The following is a 20,597-nucleotide window of genomic DNA, read 5'->3' on the forward strand; positions in this document are numbered from 1 at the left end:
TGCCGGGTGTGAACAGGCAATCGCGTCCAAATGAGCGACAGTTTTTTGTCGAACTAATTTCAAACTTCAATAACTTGACATAGCTCCGTTATCTTGATCTCATTTTAAAGAGAGAAAAGATGAAAGTTTATGATAGTACTGGTTTTTTTTTGTGTGTGTATTTGTGTGGCAGCTTGACGTTAGGAACTGCGCAGGGCCGTCTTGAGAACACCATGGGCCCCCGGGTCAAGTGGTTTCTTTGAAGACCTACCAGACAAATTTACATGCTTACTCTAAAAAATTTCAACTAGATCGCATTTTTGTGAGGCCCCCGGGCCGTGCCCGAGTGGGCCCATGCGTTAAGACGGCACTGGAACTGCGCACACACTATGTGAACCAACGATTTTCGAGCTTTCGAATTAAACACGTGTCTATATATAAACGAGATCTCAGAAACTACTCATCTAATTCCAGTGAATCAGGTGTTGTTTTGAAGAATATATGTGCTACAACTCATTTTGAGGTTTGAGTTTGTATCTTAAACACTAGGAGATAAAAGGCTGTAAGTTTAAAAAAGTGTGAGCATTTCCAGATTTTTTTCAAAATGTCACGATATATCATTGCAAAGTACAATGAAAATGACAGAAATCGGGCACGAATGAGAAGAACACAAAATGATGAAGAGAATGACACCAAAAACGCCCGGCCCGAACCCAAAACATACGTGCAGTACTGCCGCGAATATAGGCAACGCAGGCGCGCTCGTCCAACTCGGGCGTCAAATATGGCTGTGGATTTCGTTACCGATGAAATGGACAGTGCAATGGAGGTCGACCATTGGGAATGCCAATGTCCCGCGGCCCGCTTTCGTAACGAAACCGTTTCACGTTGTATCTCGAGAGGTTTGCAATGCAAATAAAAGCTAATGGTGTCGTCTGGTTTTGAGACAAATCTAATGATGCGACTCCGGTTTTAACCACTTTACGATCAAGGACGTAATATTGCGTCCAACGCCAGTGGAATAAATTCAAACAAGTTCTCTCTGTTTCCTCTCTCTCTCTCCCCTCATCATCTCGAAGCTTTGTTGTAACCCTATGAAATAAAGTTGTTCCCTTTACCTCCGTTTATTTCTATACTCTTATTAGTGATTTTTTTATACCTACTGTACATTACTGTACATATAAGAGCGAAAGAGAACAGGTAGGGTGAGGGCGAAAAGAGAAATCTACTTCGTACCTACTCTATTATCTACTTATCTATTATTCTGTTTTCCTTTCATTATTTCCTTCTTTTTCTTCTACACTGGTGTAAGAAATTAAGAGAATTTGCAGACTTGGTCGATTATCTCTAGAACTACTGTACCGATTTTAATGAAATTTGATATGCACATACATTGATACAATACAAAACAAATAACCATTCAATAATTGTAATACACACGTATGATCGTGCGTAACACTCGTTGGAGTCGGAAGATATGAAACAGCGGTTGCAGAATAAACAAAAAAATGCGTTAATAGGGGGTATGGTCCCCTCTTACAGATATACAGGTCTCGCAGCGTGATTTCATACTTGAAATAAGGCAGTTTATCATTTCGTGTGGCAATTGGTCCCACTCGTTCAGCAACGCTGTTTTCATTCCCTGGATGGTTTTCCCGGAGGGTGTTGCGAGTTGCAATTGCCCTCCCCAGAGCGTCCCAGACATGCTCTATAGGGTTAAGGTCTGGAGATGTGGCTGGCCAATCCATCCGGCGAATATCCTCACTCTCTAGAAAATCGTCGAGCAGAAGAGCTCTATGTGGCCTCGCGTTATCGTCCATTAAAATGAACTCGGTGCCAACTGCACCCCTGAAAAGGCGAACATATGGCTCCAAGACCTCATGCCTATACCTCACACCAGTCACAGTGTCTCTTTCAAAGACATGGAGAGGTGTGCGGCCATCCAACATGATGCCTGCCCAGACCATTAAACCTCCTCCGCCATAATGGTTGATTTCGCGGACATTGGAGGGTAGGTAGCGGGTCGCTGGTTCTCTCCATATGAACGTACGGCGAGAATCGGTGCTTAGGCTGAACCGGGACTCATCAGTGAAGAGAACGGTCGCCCATTGATCCATACTCCAATCTCTATGCTCTCTGCACCATGATAAACGGATTCTCCTGTCCGTAGAAGTGAGCGGGACGCAAACAGCAGGTCTTCTTGCAAACAACCCTCTCTCATGAAGTCTTTTGGAAACAGTCACCCTTGATACACTGGTTCCTGTGGCTGCATACAAGTCACGAGAGAGATGAGAAGCTGTAGTACTCCTGTTATGCCTCGCTATTACCGACAAATGGCGATCTTCTCTGGCCGTCGTGGCTCTTGGACGACCTTGCCCAGGCTTTCTCTCGATGGATCCGGTATCCTGGAACTGTTTCATAAGTTACACACGACGCTGGGCGTTAAATTGAACTCTCTACAAATCTGGACTTGAGATTGGCCTGCTTCTAGCCTCCCCACAATTCGCCACCTCATTCCATCATCTAAACGTTGGTGGTTACTCATTTTTATTGTTACAATTTGAAATTAACCGATTGCTGCAAAATAACACCAAGAAATTCGCCGATGTGTGCTAGCGAACGAAATGCGTCTTAACTTACGCGCGCTTATAAAGCCTGTTTCTCTACTGGCTCCGCCTACACACACGTGCACGCTTACGTATTTGACGTACAAGATTTGCATTTTTGTCTAGGAGCAGTGGTTTTACATTCAGTTCAGTTCTTTTCATGAATTTCGATAAAATATGCAAATTCTCTTAATTTATTTCACCAGTGTATATATCCTCCCTTTTCTCTTTTATGTCGTGAAACTTGGGACCCCCCCCCCCCCCACATGCAAACCAACATAGATAAATTAGAATCTATCCAAAATACGTCCACACGCTTCCTTTTTAACTGTTGGTCTTCGTCTGTTTTCATATCGGAGCTCAAGCGCCAACTCAATATCCAACCGCTTACCTCTGTTACACTTATCTTTAGTTTAACGTTTTTTTTTCAAAAAATCCGCCATGGGTTTTTTAATATCGTCACTTCCAAAATTCTAATTAAACTCTCACATTTTTCTGTTGGACTCAACCATCCCCAAAAATTGCAACCCATGTTTGCAATTTTCATAAAAATTTAGTTTCTTCCCAAAAACCATTACTGACTGGAACAACCTCCCACCAAATATTGTAGATTGGACTGCGATTTCCGAATTTTCTTGTAACATCAATCGGCATTTTTGTCATATTTAGCCACCGCATCTTTCTAACGTGCCGTTAGTTTTGGTTAGGTTAGGAACTGGACACAAGGTTATAATATTTATCGTCGATTCGTCATATACAGATCATCCGAATTTCTTGCCAATAGCTTGTAAGCGAAGGGGTTAATACATCTTTCAATCTAGGCATCAGGCTCGCTGCCCGCTTTCGTAATAAAATTGTTTTACTCTATGTCTCGAGAAGTTATCAAAGCAAATGGACAACATTGTTAGAGTCTGTTAGCTATTCAAAGACACGTCCAGTGATACCAATTTCATTATGCCAGTGCTCAAAGGTAAGCACAAAGAACGTATTCACGTCAAAACTTGCTGCTGCATCTACGACACAGCCTCTACCCCATTTTTTTTCATAGAATTCATTTCGATCCAATGGAAATTTCTGCGGTGAGACTTTTGAAAACGACTTGAAAATCAATGCCGGGTGTGGGGAGGCAATCGCGCCCGAACGAGCGACAGTTTCTGTCGAAGTAATTTTGAACTTCAATAGCTCGGCTAAAAATAGACAGAGTGCCGCCATCTTGGTCTCATTTTAAAGAAAAGGGTTGAACATTCGTGCCGGTACCACTCCGACATTCGTGGCAACCGGAAGTCTGGAACTGCGCGTGTGCAGAGTGAACTCCCGATTTGTAACGTTCAGTATTGACGTTCAATATTCGACACGCGTCTGTAAATGGAATCTCATAACTCAAAGATTAATCACCCGATTCGAATGCTTATCTAAAGAAAAGTCTGGGATTTTGTATGTGCTTATAATTCATTTCGAGTTCGGAGTCTGTATCTCAAAAACTCGAAAAGATACAAGAGAGTAAATTGAAAAAGTTTGAAAAATTTCCGATTTTTTTTATATTGTTGCGATATATGAGGGCAATGTATTACCAGAATTACAAAAATTTATAAAATCGGGCACGAATGCATAGACCATAAAATTCTAAAGAGAATAACACCGAAAAAGCTGGGCCCGAAACCAAAACGAACGAGCAGTCTTGTCGCGTGAATATGCATCAAGTCCCTTGGCCACAAATTACCACTGAACCGTTGATCCTAGAGACATACAATCAGAAAAGTATCCAAATAACGTGTATGTTTAAGATTTAATACCTACACACGTTACTACTTACTTTACTTTTCATATGACTATTTAAATACATGTATGGAAATTTACTTCACATATTTATCATGTTCAATGTTTTCTTCGTGAAATAGATTTTAATACACTATATAGTTTGCAACAACTCTATTTACCACATATTAGCAATATTTTGAGCAATATCAGCCAAAATCACTCTTTTTGGCGAGAAGTGATGATGCCCCTCATTTTTTTATATTAACGATCTGTATTTCTCGTAGTTTCCTCGATGAAAGCCTACCGTCATGGGCCCCACATTACTGATCACGGCCCCCTAGGCTTGGATCTTTGGTGGGCCCTTAAGCCAGACTTGGGTGGCACTGGAGTCTGGTCGCACCGGAGAAATGTGCACGTCTTGTCACACATTCAATTTTATCCAGTGACGCTTTTTTTCTGTTTTAGAACATCGTTACCGTACTATATTAGAAAGCTGACTTCTTATTGTAATTGCGCATATGCACTGAGTGGAAGGGGGGACGTTTATTCGCTCTGATACGAAGTAGGTACGCAACTAATCGGTTGAAATTGCCAATGACATTGCATGGCATTTCTAAAGCAAAGTGCCACTATTGAACAACACCCTTGCATTAAAATTTTTGGGGGCAGACATCTTGTGTGCTATCTTAGTCGAACGCGTATTTCACACCTTCACACTGGATTTTTCGGAATTTGCCATTTATTATTTTATTTCCTCCGCAGGCAACTTCAGCAGCCTAAAAGCTCACCTCAAATTCAGAAGAGAAATACCATATTACCTAATGGAAGTATATTTGCCTATTAGCTTATTGGTCATTGGCTCGTGGCTCTCGTTCTGGCTCGACGTGTACGCAGTACCAGCGAGAACTGCTCTTGGTATAACAACTATCCTAACCATCATCACCAGCTCAAGAGGCATAAAAGAATCTATACCCCGGGTAAGTCTAACAAAACTCGAGCGTATCGAATGGGACTATTAACAGATAGAAACAAACTGAAATCGGATGCTCATTTGCAACATAATTAAAATCATTATACCGAAATTTCAGTGAAGTGAGTAGTAAAATGAAAATTTAAAGTCATTATCTATCGGTAACGCTACACTCGAGCAATTAATTGAAAACGTTCATTCTTGTTCTTTAGCGTTTCTCGGTCCTCTTTTCTAATAACATAGTTTTAGATTGCAGCAATTAGTGTTTTTCGTCTAGTCTTTCAGAAAATTAATGAATTGAAACATTAGCGGTATTACTGTAATAACATGGATGCTGAAAGAAATTCTAATTCATTTGCATTTGTATTTAATCACTGCTAATCAATGCGGCGGTAGGATCCGATTCGCTTGCAGAAAATAGAAATCATGAGTGACAAATTGTGATTTGAATTTAGCCGAAGACCCATTGAGAAATCTCATCGTGTGTGTGTGTGTGTGTGCTCTACCGATATTGATGTTCCTTCACTTCTATCCTATATGATAATTCTCAATGTTGATTAATTTCGGTCGGACTGGTTATTGTGAAAATATTAATAAACGCCCATGTTTCTCGGTCATTAGTCACTGATTGTTGTGACAATGCCACCACTCAACACATCTGAAGTGACGTCGATTCAATATCCACGGTGATCGAAAGCGAAAGCTCATACTGTATTTGTGGGTAAATACTCGAGGTTTCAGCGTGATGAGAATCAACAGCAGTTCATTGTTCTAATATTCCAGATTGTTATCAGTATTGTCGATCTTTTATCACATTATTCGATCGAAATATACTAATTTATTTATTTATTTATTTATTTTCTGTAGGTATCTTACGTGAAAGCAGTCGATGTTTGGATCGAAACATGTACATGGCTCGTGTTTTGTGCCTTACTGGAATTTCCTTTTGTGAATTTTATCGCTCGCAAAGGTAGAGAGAGAAATCCTTCAAGGTCAACTACATCTTCTCAGACAGTTGATTCGAGGAGTATCTTCAAGGTACGTGACAGAATACACAATAAAATTTTTCTTCCAAGTAACATCGAAGAATATAGTTCAGTGAGAGAGATTTTATTTCGTTCTTAATTACCGTTAAATGTCTGTTTTTTCTCAGCCATTCTATACATCATCGAAAATGCCAAAAAAAGTCTTCACCGTAAATGGAGGTACGACTCTGGATTATGGTGGAAGGCGTCGAAACAAAGAAGTAGACGTTGAATTACAACTCGAAGACGAAGAGTATGAAGAGAAAGAATGTTGCTGTCTACCAAAACTGACTGAAAACTTCGCTAAATCGATAGATAACGTTTGCAGATACCTATTTCCAGGAGCGTTTTTGGTATTTAATATCATCTACTGGGTTTTCTGGGCTCCATAAAGTACATAACCTTTTTTTTTTGGCTTCCAACAAAGAGAGAAGAGGAACATCTGGGACAAGTTAATGAAATTTCTCTGCCAAAACATATAAGACTTTTGCACACAAAAAAAGGTTTGCTCCTCTAGTTCCATTCTTGAAGAGAAATCAATAAGGCAAAATACACACACATCCGTCATTCGTAGATAAAACTCATCTACTATGCCGTAGTAGTGATAAACCAAGTATTCAAGAGACCTCAATATATTAATATGGATCAAAAAATCGAATTACTATCAAAGCTAAGCTAGTCTTGTGAAATACAGGGTAAGTCAAAATACAAAATGAGATTGCCCCGATTAAAGATGGCAATAACTTTTTTATGAATATTAATATGCAGTTAATGCTCATAAACATACACGACAAATAACGAATTTCTAATTTGAATGTGAGAATGATCGCCCTGCATTCTCAAAGGGGAAGTTTCAACTGTTTTTAGGGTATTTTTGTGCTGCTGATTTCAAAACTGGTGTTACTTTTGCTGTTGCTCTAGTTTTTGAACTAATGCATATTTTTCACTATTTCAATGCAGTCTGTCGTAGAATTGAAATTTAATTATCACTTTATCGCAAAAACTAGAGCCAGCGTGCTCCCTCGACATGCTCCCTTCATCCCGGGATGATCACCGTAGTAGCGTGTTCATCCTCCAGGCGGGGTGATTACAATTTTTTTCTTTCGACCCTTTATATTCGACATTGTGAAAAGTACAGGGTGGGCAAAAAGTCCGCAGAAACTTTATAAATTAATAAAAGCCGGAAAAATAACCGAAATAATAAACGGTTTGCAGGGTTAGCATCGCTAGGTCACGGGAATTCTTTTAAGACAAAAAAAAAACAACTCAAAAACACCCGATAGGTGGCGCTGGTACGAGCGACTTCGGTGGAAATATGCGAATGAGCCGGTTATAAGAACTTGCGCTCCTAATCCACAACCAGTTCATCGTTATAAACCGTGCATGTGGATCTGCTGCACTCTGCCGTTGCTGGATTTGTGACTCGCCTGCAATGCGTTATTTTTGTGAGTTATTTTTTTCCTGTTAAAAAAATTCCCGTGACCTAGCGATGCTAACCCTCCAAAAACTGTTTTTTATTTCGGTTATTTTTCAATTTGTTTTCGGTTTTTATGATTTTTTTAAAATTTCTATGGACTTTTTGCTCACCCTGTAGAATAAGAAGGAAATTAAAATAAAAGAATAAATGTAATGATAATAATAAATAGTTATCTTATAAATTTTAGTTCTGATTATAGACAAAAAAAAAACAATGCTTTTGAAAAAATTAGTTCAAAACAAATTATCTAACCTGGTACTTTAAAGTACCATCAGGATATAAAGGGTTAAGATGAAACTCTTTAAATTACGTATAGATAGCGTACGCATATATACAGGATGTCTCAGGTTTACAAACTTCTTGGAGGGGTAGGATGCGCCTGGACGACTCGGAATCACATAGCAATGCATGGTTGGAAATGCTTCCCTGATGCGGTAGGGTATACAGAAAACATCAGAAGTGAAAGGACACCACGTAAGTGAATACGCATTTTAATAATGAATGTGCATCGAAAAAATAGCAGAGGTCAAATGTGTTCAAACAGGGTTGGAACTAGAGAGGAGCAACAGCTCCGGGAGGCAAAATTTAGGGGGGTGGCAGTTTTAGGTGAGAACAAAGATCACCGTTACAAAATTATCGAATTTTAAAGTTGTGGGAGTGGCAAAAATCCTAGTCACGGCTCTGTGTTCAAACTGTTATCCACGAGCTGTGGATGACACTAATGCATTTCTCACATCTCACGTGCGCATTGAATTTCAAACATTCTGCAAGATTCCGGGCATGTCTTGAACTTCCCTGCAATGCAGGGAACAAGTTCCCCAGTGCTATCAACAGGGGTGTCATGCACCAATGTTTTGCTATGCCTCCAGTCTGGGAGCTCCGGAAGAAGTAATCAAGCTATGATAGATCCGGCGATCGAGCAGGCCAATGCACCAAACGTCTGGAATCACCACTCCCGTAAAACGCCATCTAACGCGTCAGGAAAACATCTCCGACCCTGCATTTCCGAGTCGTCTGGGTGCACCCTACCCCTCCTAGAAAATCGTAAACTTGGTGCTGAGACACCTTATATATGTGTTCTAGTTTTTTTTTTATTATTTCTCTATTTTCTGACACAAGTTTGCTTGTACTTTACTGGGCGGGTGTACATTATTGAGTAGAGGTGAGGTGTTTTCCTAACCCCCAAGCTTTATTTGTTGGTAATTGTGGGTTCAAATTCAGATTCTTCGTTTCAACTCCACACATAAATTTTTTTTATTATATTCAATTTTCAACTCTGAGTTTTATTCATAGGCGGAGATAGACTTGAAAGTCGGGGGGACACGGTCAATATTGCTGGGGGGAACGATGGTGATGTCAAATCATATATACATTATATAGATCTGTCCACTCCACTTTTGACGCTGGAGGACCCCCACCCGTATCTCCGCCCATGGTTTGATTGCCATCCATCTTTGACAAAAGACAACTTAAAAAAAAATGGATTTTTTTTTACTCAGCCGCACTGAGAGCAGCTTTTCTATGACTATTCCCGCAGACTAAGGTTTAAACTGCGAACTCACGTGAACTTTACGGGACAACCAGGGTGGTTTTAACGCGCGTGTCCCACCCTACTACTTTATCGCACACCAACTCCGATCATATATCGGCATACGACAATTTCCGACTATTAGAGTTGGGTGGGAAATGAAGCCATCCTACGGTGCTCGCCCCCCAGGCTCGGTAGGTAAAGAACTTCTTTCTAATGTTCTGCGCCCGGATTCGAATCCGCGTGGACCTTGCCAATAACCTTCATAGTGGAAGACTTACCACTGCGACACTTGGGCGATGTGTGCCTCACCCTTGCACGGTCCGAGTACCTCAGATGCATAGGGGCCTCCACGACAAGGCAATCTGGCACTATGGTTTAGGTGAATAAATAATGAAATTAAGAGTTGGTGTGCAAGCATATCATATTGTCCGGGACCTATGACGCTGTTAAAACGGCAGTAGGGGACACCCTTTATATAAGATAAATATTGAGTAAAAGATTTTTGAAAAAAATTTAATTGGGTTCCATGGAACAGCATCATTATCATCAAGTGTTCCGCGGAGCAGCCTTATAACTATCAAGGGTTCCACGAGAGCTTTCACGTTGAAAATCTCTGTTCTAGTCGCCAATACTCCAATATCATCGTCTGAGGGGCGCCATAGAAATACACGTGTTGGATCGCCTGGCTGCCAAGTCTTCCGGTACCCATGCAACTTTAGCATCCCCGTGTGAGGAAGCGTACGCGTAAAAAAATTACAAAATGTACTAACAAGAAAACTTGTTAGTTGCCGCCTGGCAGTACGGTTTAGGGAGCTAGACTGTGCAGGTCTGGGTTCGAATCCCGGTTCGGGCATGGATGTACAATAACAAGTTCCCTGGACGGATCATCCTGATATCTTGGGAACACGTGAGAATCACGTTATCATATAAAAATAACTTGGAAATATTTCCTCCTGTACTGTGTATAATTTGCTCTATCAATATTTATGTTAAAGTTATTGTTATCTATAATTGGAGTTAGCATTTTGACTTTCCCTGCATACTTGTTTGATGCTCAAATTCAAATGTTAATATGCACATTAAAGTACAGTAAATCCTACATTCACATTCAATAGGCTTCTTCAGCCAAAACACATACTGACTGATAAGATATGGACGATAAACTGAGCCAACTATGACCCATTATCGTCAATCGACATCAATTAGCAGTTATTGTTAGTCAATATCACACACAGTTAAGGCGGTATGTAAAAAAAATAATTTCACATAAGGGCCCTTTCACACGGAGCGGATGCGGGTCCGGAAGAAGTTTTAACTATTGGTTAACTATATATATATTGGTACATACGGAGCTTTTCACACGATGCGGAATGCGCCCGCAACTTCGAAGTGTTCGTGCGGGTCCGAATGACGTCCGCATGTGTGAAAACCTCAAGTTTGACGTAACAATTATAATTTCATATAAATGAGAAATATATTTCCTTTAATAGAAATTTGTTGACTTCGTATTAGATTAGATGTGATTGTCATTATTGTATTATAGAATATTGTTTGATTTTTGTACTTGAAAAAAATTATCAAATTTGAAGAAATAATCGACATTTGTTAAAACATGTTGTTTGTGATACACATGATCTATCTTGCACTGGCGTACGCAAAGGGAGGGGAGAACCTGAATCGAGATTTTAGTGGTTTTGCAGTAAAAAACACGCGCCCCCCCCCCCGTTCGGAAGAAAAAGAAAGATCAACACAGCCCAGAAAATCCTGCGCACGCCTATGTTTTATGTATGTGTGTACTCTTTCTTTCATACTCATAAAACAACTGTTATATACACAAATGTCTTGTAACAATGATACTGTTCTATTAAATACGTTGAAAATAAAACGTTGAAATAATGTGCGCGACGTTTTTTTATATCACATACGGAAACTTCTTAATTAAAGAAGTTTCTTTGCCTTGAGAATTTATAAACATAAAGTCTGAAATTTTTGAAAGGCTTTGTCTCTTAAACATAGCAACAATATCAACATAGTATGTAACTGCGTAAAACAGTGAACCCATAAAAACGACTTTCTTAGCTGTACAGAATGAGTGAAAAGTCCGTGACACATTTTAAAAGTTAATCAAAAAATCCACAAATCGACATAAAAATGTGCGATTCGCACTGAAGTACCGTAAACTGGGGTTACTTGGACCCAAAAAGTGAACATTTTTATACATTTCTTACCACAGGATAGCCTTAAAAACATTAATTATGCTAATAACCTGATTTTTATTATTAAACCCCCCCCCCCATGGCGCAACATAGACCAACAATATATTTACAAATCTTATTTTTGGGTATCCAGAAATGAGCTTTCTTGCATTTTAGCATGCTTGTTTGTACTAATCACAATGGAAAGCACCCTGAAAATATCACCTTTCAATATGTACCGTCATTCTGGAAATGGTTTCGTCTATGGCACCTTAATACCCAGATGACTGACTAATCCGCCCTCTTTGAGTGCCAGTGTAATTTCATCGCTATGGCCAATCGCTGTTTCCTATCCTGCTCTTTTTCAACAATTAGACATCATTTGGAGCGCCAAAACCAGTTTTTTGTTCAAACCGAGTATTCTTTAGATGTAGACTGAGTTACAAAAGATGCTCATATTGAGATGTGGTAGTTTTCCTCATATGTAGCGCCAATCGCAATAAATGCTAATTTTGTTTTGTTCGCTTTTTATGTTTTTATATCGAGTCCTTTTTTTCTTATGATATAGCACCTTTTGTCAAAGAAATTTTGAGTTTTTTTTAATTTATCAAAAAAAAAAACTCCTCCAGCCATAGGTAAAAAACAGCATTTTTCTTCATAATAATTGGCTGATTTTTACACCTTTTGGAATGTGTCGTGGACTTTTCATCCTCTCTGCATTCCTTCAAATAGACCGAGGGTGGTGAACTTCTTTATGTCAAAGGGCCAACATAACGGTCAGCTGCAGCATCGAAGGGCCGCATTAAGGTGTATAAGCCGCACCAATAAAATCAGACCCGGAAAACTCTCACATTTGTATACACCATGAGTAATGTGGTAAAACCCGGGGGCAATTTAGTCACTAAACTTTTACCCTGGACATTGTATTCTCTTTCGTGGCAACTAGTCTTCCTTTTACATTTTAAAAACGATGGAAAAAGAGACGGTATGTGGAATATCGTATAAAAAATTGTCACCATACGTTCTTTTTGGAGGAAAACAAAATTTACTAGAACATTAAAGTCCATGTCGTAACTGAAACTGTCAAGATTCAACACGAGTAGTTGATAACATAGATTTTCCTTACGGATATTACGATACACGCAACTTTACTAACGAAATTTCCGTCAAAAAAACGTTCTGATCTAATCACGAAGATCAAAAAAACTTCTTACATCAGTTATTGGATTATGTAAGGCAGTCCAATTACTTGGATGGATTCAAAGTCGTGGTGATTTTTGTATAAGGCGCGAGGAGTTCTTTTCGTCTGATGTTCCTAACAAGATAGAGAAAGACTAATGAAATTATCTTGAAGCCTTTCCATACGACTTTGATCGTGTCTTTTGCGCCGCTTCTCATTTTTTACTGTTAGAGCTAATCTTGTGAAGTTCAATGCAAACTTTTATCGCTGCAATTTAAATTTTCTTAGTTACTACTTGGGTGAATCAAATATAAACCGGAATTTCATTCCCGAAGGGTGAGGTGTTGGCGGGTGGCCCTTTCACTGGTTACTTTGGTGGATTGGATTTTTGCAGGGCTCTTCTTATCGTGTGCAGCAACTCGCGTCTGAACTCACGTGGAAAGGATACCAAGGTAAAAATTATGATGAGTACATACATGTCACCCGGGAACACATAAAAACAAAAAATTCAGCTGTGCAGTGCAATTATTAAAGCTTCAAAAAATTATGAAAAATGATGACAGTTGGTCACTATTCGCCTCTCGCGCATCTTCACGATTATCTATGAAAAAAATGTCTTTTTTCACTTTGTTTACACACTCTAGTCTCATTTTTCTTTTAAACCTTATTTTTTCCCCTTTCTTTTTCTGTTTTGTTTGAATGACGTCACTCTAGGGTTGTAGGATTTTCAAATTCATCATTGGCGGTCAAAATGCAGTAGGCATCCCTTGCAAGAATCACTTTTGTAAGAATCAACAGTTTATAAGAATCAAATCGGCAAAATAAAACGTTGTTTTAACATAGAAAGACCATCGGTTATAAGAATCAACCGCTTATAAGGATAAAATCGGTGAAAAAACGTGATTCTTATAAGCGGCGGCCACTGTATAAATATTTAAAAAAAAAAATTTGAGTGACCCTATAATAATTCCGCCAGATGTTTTTTGTATTTCTGTGCACAATTAAATGAGTAGAAACAGTGGTAATTTTTTCAAAACTTTGTGAAGACATCACTTTGGGACCCTGTCTTTGTCAGTAGCGTAATGAGCAAGCAAGAGGTACATACAAGGTGTTCCAAAATGGACTGACGGTTTTCAAAATTGGATAGCAAGACAACGGTGACAGATATTAGTCTTTTTTGTGGAATGTAAATGTGCGAAGTCAGGATTTTTTTTAATTCGCTTCCTTTTGGGGAGTACAAATTTTCACCAACAGATAGTGCTACAGCAGCATGTTGCCGTATGTGAGGAATGCGTAAAAGCCAGTGAGTCCACGCAGTGCAAATTCATGTGAGAGTTTGTCAGTGAATAAGTATGTAACGATTCCAGTATTAGCAAAACTAACGCCAGAGTGGTGCAGTGGTAAGATGCTCGTCTTCCATCATGAAGAGGTCTTTCAGGTTCCGCGGGTTCGATTCGGAGGAAATGCATTGAAAATAAGTTTTTTACCTACCGACGTCACACTCGGGACGACTACCGATAGATGGCATCTCCATTTCCCACCCAACTCCATCGGTTGGAAATTCCCTTATGGCGATATGACCAGAGTTCGTGTGTGGTAAAGTAGTGTTAGCAAAGCGTGAAAATGGTGTATTCTTTGGAGCAAAGAGTATTTATTGTTCTAAAACACCACCGATTAGGTGAGAGAACAACAGTGATAAGAAAGTGTTTCCAGAGCAATTTTGACGTCAAGAACGGTCTACATCCGAATTCAATGAAACAGTTCGAGAAATTCAAACAAACCGGTAGTGTTGCAGATTATTTTATGGGAAACTTTGTACGGCCGCAGTATGACACGACTGTAGCAAACGTTCACGCCGTTCAAAACATTATCACAACATGTCCGAAGAGGTCGGTCCACGAAACTGCAGCTGCATGCTCATTTAGCAAGACGTCAATACAAAGAATACTACGAAATTGTCTCTAAATGTTTCCATACAAACCAAACTCCAAACACAGCAGCTACTTTTGGTGGTTTCGAGAGATAAGAGACTGATTTATTGCCATCGAAATGCTGCAATTGATTGACAATGGCAATATTGACGCAAACCGCATATGGTTATCTGACGAAGCACATTTTCATCTGGACGGTTCTGTATATTAAAAGAAATGATGGATCTGGAGAATCCTCATGTTTGCATTTTACAATCTTCGTATGCATTAAAAATTACTGTATGGACAGCTTTATGCGACAGAGGCATCATTGGGCCCATTTTTCTACAGGAGACAGTGAATTCTTGTCGTTACATTAAAATATTGCACGAATTTGTGGCCATCCGCAATGCTTTTGACGAATCACCTGAAACAACTTGGTTCATGCAAGATTGTGCTAGGCCTCATCAGACTGGTGATGTTTTCACTTTCCTGGAAGAATATCTTCACGACCGCGTCATTGCATTGGACTACTCCCAATGAAACGGGCAAGGGTATGTATTGGCGACCGTATTCACTGGATCTCAATCCATGCGATTTCTTCCTGTGGGGCCACTTGAAGGATGCAGTGTCCTGACGAAACCCTACCACGATTGCATTTTGAACTGGTGCGGATCGTCCGTGTGATGAATGTGAAACCCTTCCAGTAAAGACTTTGGAGAAGAATGCCGCCGCTAATTTTCTACTTCGATTGTGGTTGCTGTGGACGGTAGGAATTTCGTAAACATCGTGAGGTAATTTCCATGAGTATTTCAATGATTGACAGCCCCTGGATGTGAATCACCATCTGTTGGTGAAAATTTGTATCACCCAAAAGAAAGAGAAGTAAAAAAATTCCTCACTCCGTACATTGATATTCTTTAAGAATAACCCTAATATTTGTCACCGTTTTCTTGCTATCCTATTTCGAAAACCGTCAGTCCATTTTGGGGCACATGCGTTGCTCAGAGTATTATCTATAAATTGTATATAAAATAGCATGTCCTGACTGACCGATTCGTCATTGCCGAGCCAAAACCTCTGAAGCTATAAATATCAAATTTGATCAAAAGTTTTGTTTTATGACATAAAGACTCACTAACGGTCGTATTCACCAACACAGTTTAAACTGCAATCGCAGGTGAAAGGATTGAAGATCGAAACGGATTGGTTAAACTGAGGATTTTAACAAATCCGTGTCGATCGCTAATCCTTTAACCTGCTATTGTAGTTTAAACTCTGTCGGTGAATACGGCCATAAGAAGGAGTTTCTTGAGATTAGACCCCTAAGGGCCGTATTCACCGACATGGTTTAAGCCATAGTCACAATTTTTTGATAAGAGATCGACACGGATTGGTTAAATTCAAGGTTTTAACCAATCTATGTTGATCTCTTATCCAAAAATTGTAACTACAAGTTTAAACCATGTCGGTGAATACGGCCCTAAGGCGATCAAAAGAGGGTTCAAAGGTTTAACGTAGAGAAATCACGCTGAGCTGAAACCGCTGAAGCTATGTTGATGAAATTTGGTCAGAAGTTTTGTTCATTGCGTAAAGACCAACTATGAAGGGGTTTTTCGAATTTTGACCCTAAAGCATCGTTTACATGTGTAAGATTGGGGGTTGCTTTGGTGATTATTACCTGCATGGCAACTTTTTTTCCTTATGGGATCGAAATTCGTCAAAAGAGGCCCATCTTTGTTGCAGAATAATGGTAGCTGACATCAACCTCCTCTTCCATAATCCTTTTGTGCCGCGAAAACTACTGTTAGCTCCTTCATTAGCCATTTTGAGTCAACCCTTCCGTTCAACCCAAATGACCAGTGATGACTTCCGGAAAGAAGGAGGGAATACCAGCATAAACTGAACACCGTGTAAACGGGTTGTAGCAAAAATCTCGGTTACCTGTAAGTTCCCGAGTTATTTTATTTCCCATGTAAACGGTGCTTAAGCGGGTCATAAGAGGGTTAACAGGTAACATATAGAAGTCACGCCGAGCTGAAATCGCTTGAATTCATGAAATTTGGTCAGAAATTTTATTTCATGACGTAAAGACGAACTGAGAAGGGTTTTTTTTTCGAAGTTCGACTCCTAAGAGAGTCATAAAGGGGTTTAATAGAGGGGGTAATATGGAGAAATCGCGTGGAGCCGAAATCGCTGAAGCTATAAATATGAAATTTGGTTGGTATTTTTATATTGTACAGACTCACTGAGAAGGGATTTTTTAAAATTCAACCCCCCTCGGGGGGTTCAAAGGTTATATGGAACAATCATCACTGAGCCGAAATCGCTGAAGCCATAAATACGAAATTTTGTCAGTATTATATTTTATAACGTAGATACCCACTAAGACGGGATTTCTGAAATTCATCCCCCAAGGGGATCATGAGGGGTTCAAATTATATATGCGGGAATCATCGCCGAGTTATTTTCAGATTACCAAATCCACGCGAGTGAAGCCGTGGATAACAGCTATTGTATTTATTATGAGATTTCTGGTTGAAGAAGCTTGACTCCGTCTGGAATTTCGAAGAGGCTCTGTGCCTAGTTCACAAGCAACAAACACTATCCGAAACCCAAATCTGTGATTGGCATAAAAGTTTTTAGCAGGACCTGATGATGTCGAAAATACCTCCGCGTAGCGCCAAGGACGAGCATGACTGCAGAAAACGAACGTGCTTTACGCGGAATCATTGAAGTAGATGGCTGCATGAAGATATCAGAAATAGCGTCACCAGTTGATACATTATTTGCTATGCGAGAGCTCAATCCATCAATAAGGATGGCCTGGACCCTGGAGTACCTGAGAGTGTCTCCTAGGTGGGTTCCTCGTGCTATTCTTCTCTTCGACAAAGCTTGGCCACCACAATTCTATATCAACAACAGGGAAGCTGAAGGTGGTTCACTTTTCAGCTCTGTAACATCCTCTCTACAGTCCGGATTCATCCTTCTGCGACTATCATTTGTTCAAACCGCTAAATGAGGCATTAGGAGAACAGGGATTCGACGATGACGGAGGAGAGTGGAGAAAGAACTCCGCTTCTTATTTCGTGGGAAGTATTAGAAATTAGCAATTTTCATTAGAAAAAATGTAATTCAAAATCTTGAAATTGTGTAGAAAAATTGTGGTTTTTTTGTGTATCCTTTTATTTCTTTGAAAAATTATAAAATAATTCCGGTTTATATTTGTGTAATCCTTCGTAGTTTAAACAGATTTAGTGTTAGAAGAAATGACTTGCACGATAAGCAATGAATCTTACTTTTTTTTCCTCATTAGTCTTACTAATTTTACCATTTTTACCGTACCACTGTCATTTTGTGCCAACGAGTTTGATTATACCTGGACCTACAGTTTATAACTGATTTCACACAACACAAAAGGTATTTTTTTTTCCGTATCTTACACCAAAAAAGTTGGTGTATTAATAGTATGGGGTGTTTTCCTGGTAGCCATTTACAAGCTCGGCGAAATTCAACAACTTACAGGGCTATAGAGTGGTGTTTCTCGACTTATCGTGGGGCTGAGGTGGTGAACGAAAATGAAATACGGTGCCCAAAAGCAGACTTGAAAATTCAAATGTAATTAAAATTAAATCTAATGAAGATTGTTTAAATGTGTATATGTTACTGCCGTTCGCGAACTGGCCGGCCCAGTTGATCTGGTCGATATCCGAATTTCGGGCTTTCGCTGGGCTTTGGCCGGTCTCTATAGGTCGATCCCTATATATATGAATCACTAAGATATCAGATTCCTTTGATCGTTAGGGTCGCCATAGCTGGCCATAATAATTATGATTAGCTATGGCTAATTATAAATGGCCATAGCTATCACAAAAAAAAAAAAAAAAAAAAATACGCCAACGTGGTCATGACCTCGAATCATAGGGATCAATATATAGGGGACAGCCAAAGCCCGGCGGAAACCCGAATTTCGGACATTGGCCGAGTCAACTGGACCAGCCAGTTCGTGAACTAGCCAACTTCGGGCTTTGGCAGTAACATATATATAACAAACTAGCTGTTACCCGAGGCTTCGCTAACGTGGATTTGATAATTTGAAAATTACAGGGCGATGATTCGCCCATGTAACAATTGAACCTATCATAATCCCCTTGGGGGTTGAATTTTCAGAAATCCCGTCTTATAGAGAGTGGGCGTCAGTTATATAAAATATATAACTGACCAAATTTTATATTTATAGCTTCAGCGGTTTCAGCTCGGTGCCATGATTGATCTTCGAACCGCCTTATGATCCGCTTAGAGGTTGAAATTTGAAAAGTCCATCCTTAGTGAGTCTTCACATCGTAAAATAAAACAATTGACTAAACTTCATATTTACAACTTCAACGATTTCGGCTCAGCGACGATTTCTCCATATAACCTTTGAACCCCACTTAGAGGTTGAATTTTGAAAAATCCCTTTTCAGTGAACTTCTACATTGCAAAATAAAAATACTGACCAAATTTCATATTTTCATTAAACCTCCTTGTGACCCATTCAGGGGTAGAATTTCGAAAAACTTTTTTTTTTAATGAGTCTTTGCATCATAAAATGGAACTAATGACCAAATTTCATATTTGTAGCTTCAGCGATTTCAGCTCGGCCTGATTTCTTTATGTAACCTTCGGACCCCATTATGGGTAGAATTTCGAAAAACATCTTACTGAGTAAAACATTATAAAGCAGCAAATCACTAATACGTGGCACTTAACTACGCTAATGCTACTAATGTGCGTCCCTCTTCATTTTCAACAAAGCTGTCCTTTCGCAAAACCATATTTTTACAGTTATTCTGCTATAATTCTTGAAACATGTTGATGGATGCTGTCTTCCCCATCCAACCTAGACGTTAGTCTGATGAGCAAGGAATGAACATTCATGCATTTGTGAAAGTTTGTCTCAATATTAAACAAAAAAAACTAATGCAGGACGTTGCAATTGCACCATTTTGCATAATTATATGATACCCTGAGGGTATCCCTGATGTTAGCTTTCTCATCACCAAAGCTCTTGCACCACAAAACTCATCATTACGTCACGATACCATTAGCAAGTAACCTCATCAAAAACATAGAGCCCAATGATTAACGATGCCTATTGCGCATTATGCAATCACAGAGTCGCATGCGCAATACAATTTGTGTAAAAACACTCTTTCATGTTGTCAGTTTCAAATGAATAGCTAAGGCCACAAATACCTCAAAACACGTCATTTTTAAATACAGTAACCGCTGTCATGAACTTGAAATACAAATGAAATTCCAAACAAAAAAATTTATTTATACTCATATATGAGTTTTAATAAAAAACATTCTATTAAAACTTAAGAGTTATTGAAAAAAAAAACGCTTTCTCTCTCTCTCTCTTGGACAGAAGTAAAACTGAAACTGGATCCGAAAAGCATGGATACTCTTAGAAGTAAAACTCTTCTTCCTTAGGCTTTTAGTGGAATAACTCGCGAAAGATACTTTGAAAGGTCTCTAAGAAACACGTGTCCATGACGATCAACAATAAACTGTTGTTGGGGTAAGTGCGTCAGAATCTAATAACTGGTATATTACTGTTTTGTTGATGATAGTACAGTCTAGAAAAAATTGTTTGGTGGATATGTTGGAACGTTTCCAAAGATCAACCTTGATTTTTTTTTTCTTCTTGAGCGTTGTCCGTGATTACTTTCGAGAACAAATAAAGTAAGTCTAAGGAAACGCAGCAGAGACTAATTGCGAAATTTCTATCGACGGAAATCTCGTTGGAGACATGAAAGCAAACGTGTTAGATGAGGAACACGGCGATCACGTCACACAAAAGATTCTCCCGTCGGTACAAAAGGTTATCTTAAGATTTATATATTACGTTAGTTTTTTTTTGTACGGTCTAAGAAATAAGAGTTTATGATCAATAATAGACAAATTTATAAGTTCTCCTT

The 20,597-nt window shown here is 39.2% G+C and overlaps 1 protein-coding gene across 1 annotated transcript in view; it reads left to right on the forward strand.

Annotated features, from left to right (window-relative positions):
* Nucleotides 1-6,777, forward strand: part of LOC149065456 (glutamate-gated chloride channel-like) — a 30,578-nt gene extending 23,801 nt beyond the window's left edge. The window contains exons 7-9 of the mRNA XM_089253991.1: nucleotides 5,106-5,320; nucleotides 6,181-6,351; nucleotides 6,467-6,777. Of these exons, the coding sequence (XP_089110117.1) occupies nucleotides 5,106-5,320; nucleotides 6,181-6,351; nucleotides 6,467-6,730 (650 nt within the window). The 3' untranslated portion in view covers nucleotides 6,731-6,777. The remainder of the gene's footprint in view (nucleotides 1-5,105; nucleotides 5,321-6,180; nucleotides 6,352-6,466) is intronic.
* Nucleotides 6,778-20,597: the final 13,820 nt, after the last annotated feature.

The sequence above is a fragment of the Pholcus phalangioides genome, unplaced genomic scaffold (genome assembly GCF_987345545.1).
Source record: "Pholcus phalangioides strain wild (caught in Gottingen) unplaced genomic scaffold, Ppha-v1.0 ptg000039l_1, whole genome shotgun sequence".
NCBI lineage: Eukaryota > Metazoa > Arthropoda > Arachnida > Araneae > Pholcidae > Pholcus > Pholcus phalangioides.